This window comes from Mus caroli, chromosome 8 (assembly GCF_900094665.2).
Source record: "Mus caroli chromosome 8, CAROLI_EIJ_v1.1, whole genome shotgun sequence".
NCBI lineage: Eukaryota > Metazoa > Chordata > Mammalia > Rodentia > Muridae > Mus > Mus caroli.
Genome location: NC_034577.1, coordinates 84,194,749 through 84,202,982, shown reverse-complemented (window position 1 = coordinate 84,202,982; position 8,234 = coordinate 84,194,749). Strand labels below are relative to the sequence as shown.

General features: G+C 53.4%; 1 protein-coding gene across 2 annotated transcripts; it reads right to left on the bottom strand.

The window, feature by feature from the left end:
* Positions 1 to 731: 731 nt before the first annotated feature.
* Irx6 (iroquois homeobox 6) lies at positions 732 to 7,383 on the bottom strand. Of its 2 annotated transcripts, none has more exons than XM_021170833.1 (6): positions 6,596 to 7,383; positions 5,370 to 5,618; positions 4,619 to 4,728; positions 4,154 to 4,458; positions 2,867 to 3,469; positions 732 to 2,037 (listed from the first exon to the last, which is right to left on the bottom strand). In XM_021170833.1, the coding sequence occupies exons 1-6, from the start codon at positions 6,638 to 6,640 to the stop codon at positions 2,030 to 2,032; spliced, it is 1,320 nt and encodes a 439-aa protein (XP_021026492.1). In that variant the 5' UTR covers positions 6,641 to 7,383; the 3' UTR covers positions 732 to 2,029. The 2 variants fall into 2 exon arrangements, with proteins under 2 accessions (XP_021026492.1, XP_021026493.1); XM_021170834.1 differs by having other exon boundaries at positions 1,662 to 2,034.
* Between the last annotated feature and the right edge of the window lie 851 nt (positions 7,384 to 8,234).

Sequence of the window (8,234 nt, the reverse complement as noted above, 5' to 3'; positions counted from 1 at the left end):
TTGGACTTAGCAGGCTCTTTCTCATGCGCAGTTTGGGCTTCCTAATGATGACTCAGTGAGAAAAGGCCCCTCCACCCTCCTCTAACGGACTAGATCCAACAAGAAGTATTAGCAGCCTCCCCTGCAGCCTCCTGGGGAGGGGTGGAGTGTCTACCTGGACCGAGGAGGGGGTATGGTGGAGAGTGCCTTGAAAGAAACCTTCAGCTAATGCTCTTTATTACAAGCGTTAATCCTGCAAAGCCGACTGGAAATAATGTTTATCTTTTCGCAGTTTAATTTTCCGGACCCTAAGCCTCAGGTCAGCGAGGGCGACTTGGAAAATCTCTGGGGAAGCTTGGGGGTGGAGTGGGGTGGGATGGGACCAGCTGTTGCCTAAGAACCAAATGGTAGGGAGGAGGTTTCCTGAAGAGATGAGGTGGGGACCAGAAGAGAGCTTTGGCCTGCAGCAGAAAGCTGGGATCAATCAAAGCACAGGCCTGTGATCTTCTGGCTTTCTTCTTGGACTTCAGTTTCCTCATCTGAGGAAGCTCGTGTTTTTTTTTTTTTAATTTTTAAATTTATTATTATTATTATTATTATTATTACTACTACTACTATTATTTCTTTTGAGACAGTGTTTCTCTGTGTAGCCCCAGCTATCCTGGAACTCCCTCTGTAGACCAGGCTGGCTTTGAATTCACAGAGGTCAGCCTGCCTCTGCCTCCTGATGCTGAGATTAAAGATGTGTGCCACCATTCCAAAGGTTTTATTGTTTTGTTTTGTTTTTGTCTTTCCTTTAATTTCCTTCCAATTTTGTCTCCGCAGCTTCTAAAGGCCTTAAAATCACCTAGGTGAGGCTGCTTCCTTTCTACCACCTGGAGGGTGTCAACCAACAGGGCCTCACAGATGAGTGGTCCAGCCCTGGAGACTGCCTTCAGAGTGACTTTCTCAAATTCATACCAACTCTTCCCAGACTCCCTCCAGGCCTCTGCCTGTCTCATTGCCTAGGTCAGCAGGTGTGAGTTTGCTCCTTGGCTGAGGTTGAGGTTTTTCTAGAGCTGGAACCCAAGACCCGGGCAGCCTCATACTGCATCCTGTGGGCATCTTCAGACTTCTCACCCTACTCCCGTTCAGACAGACTCACAAAGGGACAAGGGGGCAAAGCCCTGTCCTGATGTTCACCTCCCACTGGCTGGCCTGTACTGGAAGGGACTGGAGCTTAAGATTAAGTAGATAATATGCCCTCTATGGTCTCTTCCCATCCCACCAAACTGCCTACTTCATGGATAGGTATCAGGGAAGCAGTGGCCAAAGGGACTCTGTCAGGTTTCCTCTCATGGGTCCCTAGCACACACATTTACAGCCCCAGGACCACCAGGGAACAAATGTTAATCATCAGCAAATATTCTGATGTCACCCTGCTGTTCAGCTTGTTTAGTTCAGGGGGAGTCACTGTGTCCTGGGCATTGTGGGTGGCTTCCTCCGGTTCTCTCTCTGTGATTAATAGAACTGAGGTCTGCAGCCCAAGACCCCACTCCCAGAAGCCTTCATGGCAGTTTGGAGCCCCACTCTAGCTACACCAGACCTCTCCCAGGGTCGCTGGCATTGATAGGCTACACACCTTGGGCTCAGCTAAGTTATTTTTGAAGGTAGAGCCGGGGAAGAGGAAGGAGACACAGACAGTCCTTGGAGACCATTTCAGCAAGAAAGTTACACAGTGAGTGGGCTGGGCAGGGGTGGGTGAGCAGGAGGACATGCTGCTCAGGGCCTCCATCCATAGGAGGAAGAGAGACTTGGTCAAAGTATCCTGTGAGCACCCACAGGGCTTTCCCCCAAGGTCTCCCGCCATCTCTCCTCCAAGTCTGATGAGGTGTGTGTCGTCTGGCCAGTCCCAGTCCTGCGTGCAAGATACAGCTAGGATGGTTCTGTGTGTTTGTCATAGGCAAAGTGAGAGCTCCCAGTCCATGCCAAGGCCTGGAAACTTCTTAATATGAACATGGATCCGGAAGCAGCCGTTTCCTAAAGTCTTCTGCAAACCGCAGCCATTGCACTAACCTGCTGAGAGAGGAAAGTCTGATTAAAACCCGAAGGCCACTTGGCCATAATTTCTAGCACATCAGAGGTCAGTTTGTGTCCTAGCCCAAGGGAAGGCAAGGTCTAGAGGCAATTTGCTTGTCAGAGGTAATGCTTGGATCCGTTATGTGTAAATTCACATAACAATGTAACACAATTTTCTAAGCCAAGAGCTAATCCTGAGAGAAATTACTACAAAGACCAGAATCTGACACTGGTAATTGCTGGGAGCTGTCTAGTGCTTAGGGAATGTCCCTTTGTAGAGGGAAAGTTTCCTTTCATCAGGCCCTCATCAGAGGCATATCAGAGGAAGGGTGTCCCCTTTATTAAATTAATTTAATAGGTCCCCATTAAGTGTCTTGCCATGCTGCGAGGGGTGTCCTTTAAAAAGAGTATCCCCAGAGAGAGTTGGGTTCTTGGCTTCCAAGTTGTAAAATGCAGAGTCTGTCTGTGCTGCCCAGGTCTGTTAGTGAGCCAAAAGGATCAGCCCACTGACCACTAGTTCACAGTATGCATGGTCCACTCCCTGAGACATCTCCCAAAGCCAGAGCAACTCCAACACATGCTTGCTACCAGCCAAGCAGAAGCCAAGAGCATTACAAAAGGGCAGACAGGCAGGGGACAAGGGGAGGGACCTGCATGCCTGGTGCAACTTACAGGACAGTTGCACAGAGCCAGACTACCCATCTTTTCAAAGACTATGCGATTTTAGGAAAATTGAGAATGTTGTGGATAGTCTCCTGCTAGGTCTGGGGAAGGTGATGGGTGGGTATCTTTTGGACAAGCACTCTCAGCGCCGCTGGGGTCCTACTACCTTCTGCTCCAGATGGGTACTGGAACCGCACTTCAGGCTCTCTCCGCCTTGGGTATGGTGCACAGTTCAGTGGCAGCCCCTGCAGGGTGAACGTGGAGTTTCCAAAAGCTTTGGCTGCAGGAGAATCCTCTTCGCCTTCGGAGTCTCTGGGTACCAGGAGTCGCCTGATAGAACTGGGCTGTCTGGGAATCATGTGGCACTCTGGACTTTGTGCCCTGGGCGGAGTTGAGGGAGCACTTTCGACAGCGCTGGCTGCCGCAGTGTGAGCTAAGGACCAAATGCGGGGTTTGTGGCCGCTTGGGTAGTGTAAGACCATCGTGGGGCCACCTGGCTCTGCTGTGATGAAGTCAGCTTCCCCTGATTGTGGGGCCTCAGTAAAAGAGAAAAGGGGTAACCCCAGGCCGCACTCTCTGCTCTCCAAGCATCCCTCCTGGGCGGTGGCGCAGTGAGCAGGCAGTGGTTGCCTGCTCTTCTGAAAATCCGCCAGCCTGCGTGCTGCTGAGACCGCTGCCTCCTCCTCTGCTTCTTCCTCTTCCTCCTCTTCCTCCAGGTCTTCCAGGTCACTCAGCCTCAGCCCCCGGGCTTCCTGGCTGGCAGTAGGATCTGCAGGAAACCAAGAGCGAGTGAGAAAAGCCTAGCACCCTAGGGAAACTCAGGGTCCTACCCAGATAGGCTTTTAGCAAGATGCGCTCGGCACTTCAGCATTCTCTCACCATTCTGTCCCTGTCCCAAGCTCCAAGGCTGTCTGTCTGCCCCAGGGGAAGAACTGTCCTCACTGCCCGGCCTGCCCCTCCTCTCAGATCTCCTGGGCCCAGCTAAACCAAGGGAAGGTTGCTTTGCACTGCTGGGAATCTCTCGGTTATAAAAAGAGGAGGGATGGTTTTCTTTCAACTTAAGCACCCACGGATGACTGGTGTCATGGTATTTAATCCAGCAAATATTTACGCGTGCAGAGCATCGTTTCCACATGAAACATTTAGCAACTACTGCAGTAAAGCAGGGGAGATGACCTTCTAGAGGGGTAGACGGGGACAAAGTGCAGAATATGGGAGTGAGCAAAACCAAACCCGAAGGGGGCAGGGAAGTCTTTCTGAGAAGAAGCATTGGAGCTGGAGCTACCCCATTTCCTGTGAGGCACCAGTGCAAAGGCCCTGAGGTTTGCACAGCCACCCGGGGAAAGGGTAGGTGGAACATCTTTTTAAAAAAGTCTGTAGTAGCACAGATGGCTTTGGATCTTATGTTTAATGTTGTAAGGAGGTCCACCAGGTGGGCTGGACTTGTTTGTACCTTTGGTGTCACCATTCAGGCATCCCAGAGAGTCTTCTCCATTGTCTGTTTTCCTCTCCTCCCCTCCCTTGTTCTTGGGTGCCCATGTCATCTTGTTCTCCTTCTTGAGGCGCCGGCGTGCGTTGGCGAACCAGGTGGACACCTGGGTGAGGGTCATCTTGGTGATGATGGCCAGCATGATCTTCTCACCCTTGGTGGGGTATGGGTTCTTGCGGTGCTCGTGGAGCCAGGCCTTCAGTGCGCTGGTGCTCTCCCTTGTGGCATTCTTCCTGCGGCCAGCACTGCTCAATTCCACTCCTCCATACCTGTGGGCAAACAGGGGCTCAGATTCCAGGCGGGGAACCAGAGGCTTGGCCAGCAGAAAGGCAGGGGCCGGGAAGGAAATGTAGTTACACTTCTTCCCTTCATCCACAGGGATGAGGGATGACCAAAGGAAGCCAGCTACCACTGTCTGCAATTTCTCACCTGTCATATTGATACTGCCCCAGAGTTGTCTCATAGGGGTAGTAGGCCCCTGGCTGGGTCAGGCTGGGGGTAAAGCTTCCTGCAGCATCCTTAAACTCATACTGAGGATTCTGGTGGGAGAAGAAAAGAAGATTCAGGACTACACGGGAGAAGGATATAGTTACCCATGTGGGATCAGTACCCTAGCACCACCCCCTTGAATTGGCTATGCCATGCTGGGCATAGCTTTTTAATTTCTATGCCTCAGTTTCTCCCTTACTAAGACTGAGGCAAGGAAGGCAGTCATACTGGCAGAGTACTTGGTAGAATCCTAGAAACAGGATAATCAGTGACTGAGTATCAGCTCCCACAATGGCTGCAGCTTCTGAGTTTCTCATCACATAGAGCCCTCCCCAGCAGCATCATGGGAGAAATATCCCAGACTCTTGGCATGCATGCTTGTGATTTGGGTAAATTACTTGAACACCTCTGCACCTCAACTACCCACCTGAAAGTCAAGAATCATGTTGATTTACCTACCTTAATGAAGTATAAGAAGTACAAATGTTTCCTAAGCAGTGTGGAGTTCTACAAACTGCAAAGTGCTCTGAACTAGGGTTTGTCCTTATTCACTATGCTGTTTTCTCAGCATTGTCTGTCCCATTTAGCTTGTCCCCAGACAAGGTCACCGTAGAGCTCATCTGTGCTGATTGTCTATACTCCCAAGTCCCAATATTCACCAAACAGTCCCAGGCCCCATTCCATTACTTACCAGTGCGCCACACAGTGTGGGTGGCTCTGGGCCATAGGTCAGGTACCCAGGGTAACTCTGGGCAGCTGCATAGGGTGCCCCATAGATGCCCAAGGCAGCTCCCAGCTCTGGCCGAGCACTGCCCAGCAGCCGACTGTCATAGGGTGTACAGCAAAGAGTAGAGGCAGAGGTGGAGGCTGAGACCACATCTGACACTGACCGAGGGGCCGTTTCGCAGCAAGTGGCACTGGAACTTGCAGACACCAGAAACTACAAGAACAGGAAAGGAGTCAGTCATTAAAAGTTTAAAATCTAGAGGGTCCATCGACTGGCTGCAGCCAGAGGGGATTATGCAAGGAAGCTGCCTGATGCCTTCATTCCTTGTTCTACTAACCAAATATCACCAGGTGCAGAATCCCCCCGCTGAGCACTGGCATGGGGATTTCTCGATGGCAATTTACCCAAATTGCTCTTATAGATGCCCCCAGGACATTGCTAAGGCTCCACAGTCCTGGGAAATTTCTGGAAATAAGACCAAATCCTTGTCTCTCCCCCTTCTGGGATTCTACAAAGGCAGAATTAAAAGTTAGCCTTCAAGACCATCACCAACATGTCATTTGGTCCCCACTGTACTAAAAGGGAATCCACTCACGGTCAGAGTAGACTGGTCCAGGATCCCACAGCAGGTCAAAGGTCAACCTGACACTGAGTGCCAAGAGGGATATGTGTGTGTGTGTGTGTGTGTGTGTGTGTGTGTATGTGTGACTATTTTGGAGAAAATGGAGAACAGTGATGGGCATTCTCAGACTTCTCCAAGGAAACCCTCACCACTGCACAACGCCCTGGTTTGGAAACTGGAGGGAAGCTGAAGTAGAGAGCTTAGAAAAGAGTGGGATTTAGGATCGGAGCAGAGGTCAACAAATGAGCAGCGCGGTGCCAATGCGCTGAAGTCCTTTTGTTTTCTCCTGAGAGTACCCTGGACAACTCACGAATCTGTCCAAGGGTAACCCTGACTACAAGTTCCTTCAGATCCCACCCACCTCGCACACAGAGTGCGTTTCAGGTGGCACTCAAAGAGTGAAAGCTGTCAGACTGGCATCAGGATGTCAGCGGGTGCTGTGGCACATTTCTCGGTCCGTGTTCTTTCTGACTTCCCTTGGGTCAAGGAGAAGAGGAAGCTCGGGGATCACTGGGCATCCCTCTAGCCAGCCTCTGCCACCCCCACCCCCTAACTAGGCTCTACTCACCTGGGATGCGCTGCCATACGGGTGTCCAAAGGGTGGGAAGGCCATAGCAGGGCGTCTTCAGGGACTTGAGTCCCTCTTTCCTTTCGAGTCCCTTGCTCAGCTCTGTGATTCGATGGCCCCAGCAGCGCAGCGCAGCGTCTGGTTTTCTTACAGGGCTGCAGGAGCTGGCCGCCAGTTCGTTGGCCGGCGGGGAGAGACGGGAGGCAGAGTCAAAGGCAGAGGGGCTGCCGAGTTCTGCGATTGGTAAGGCACCCCTACGGCCTGTGGGTTCCAGAAGGCAGAGGGGCCCATGGATCGGCGGCAGAATTAGGAAGAAGGAGTAGGGTGCCAAAGGCGCGCAGGGGCAAGGTGAGGTACAGCTCGGCGTCGGGCTGTGAGGTTCCCGAGGTGTCCCAGTCCAAGGTGGCCAGAGGCTCAACGTGACGTCACGGTAATCCCCGGCCGCCAGAGGGGACCGCGGGCCCCGGGGCCCCGGGCCACGGAGTGTGCCAAGGGCAGCCAGCCCGTGTACATGCACGCACTCTCGGATACACTCTTTCTTGCTCCGCGAGGTTTGTGCAACGGGCGAGAAACGTCAAAGACCCTGACCCTCGGCTCGCCGCTAGATCCTACCCTCTTTCGCCTGCAGCTCACGCGCGCGCGCACACAGACCCTCTCCAAATTCCCCGGGAGAAGTGGGAAATACGCCTCCCGGCGAGCCGTGCAGGCCCAGGGTGCAGCGTGCTCGCCTCCTCCCTGCGGCCCCCGAGGAGGCAAGAGGCAAGCGGGGCGGCGAGGGAGGAGAGAATACAAAAGAAGAGCCCAGAGGAAACTGGGGGAGGCAGGAAAGGGGGGAGAAAAAGGAGGGAGAGGAGAGCTGAGGAGTCTGATGGCGGGGGTAGAGGGGGGAGTGGGGTGGGCGAGGGCTGGGAGGAGGCAGAGCCGGAGCAGGTGGAGGAGAGCAGCGGCTCGCAGGACCAGCCTCCAACTGCAACCCATCTCCGCCTCTCCTCTGCATCAAAGTTTGTTGGCCCCTCCGTCCCGGGAGCTCTTAGGGTTGGACCAGCTCCAGCAGCTTTGATCAAGCCCCCTGGGCAGCCCATCTGTGTCCTTGGGGATGTGGCTTGGGTCTCAGTTTCCCCAAATCGTTGGCTAATCCCAGCCCTGGCCAGGTCCTTGACCTCTTGGGCGTCTCTGCAGAGGTCTGGCCCTGGGCTAGACCGACGAGCGCCCCCTCCAGATCGAGGTGCAGCCTCCGTTAGAGAGCTCCCATACACGCACCAAGTCTGATCCCTGGCATCTGTAGGCTGCCAGCCAAGAGTCTGGGCCATCTCCGCCAGAGGCCAGTCTTGGCTCCTTCCCGAGTGCCGCCAGCGGTGTTGTCCCTAGCCCGAAAGCGGGACGAAGGCTTCACGGCCCCAGGGCTACCTCTGCACTCCTCTTGGGGTGGCGCTGGCGAGCCGTAGTGGAGAGCTCCGGAGGGAGTAGCGCCAGGGACACTCAGCTGGGCCCAATGGTGTAATAAACTCCTTCGCTGGCTTTTCAAAAAAAGCACTGATGCCCCTGGAAGCAGGGGATTGCTTGCAAGACAGGGGTGGCCAGTTAGCAAGTGCTATAGATTTTGCACACTTACAGGCTGACACCATTCCGAAGACATGTC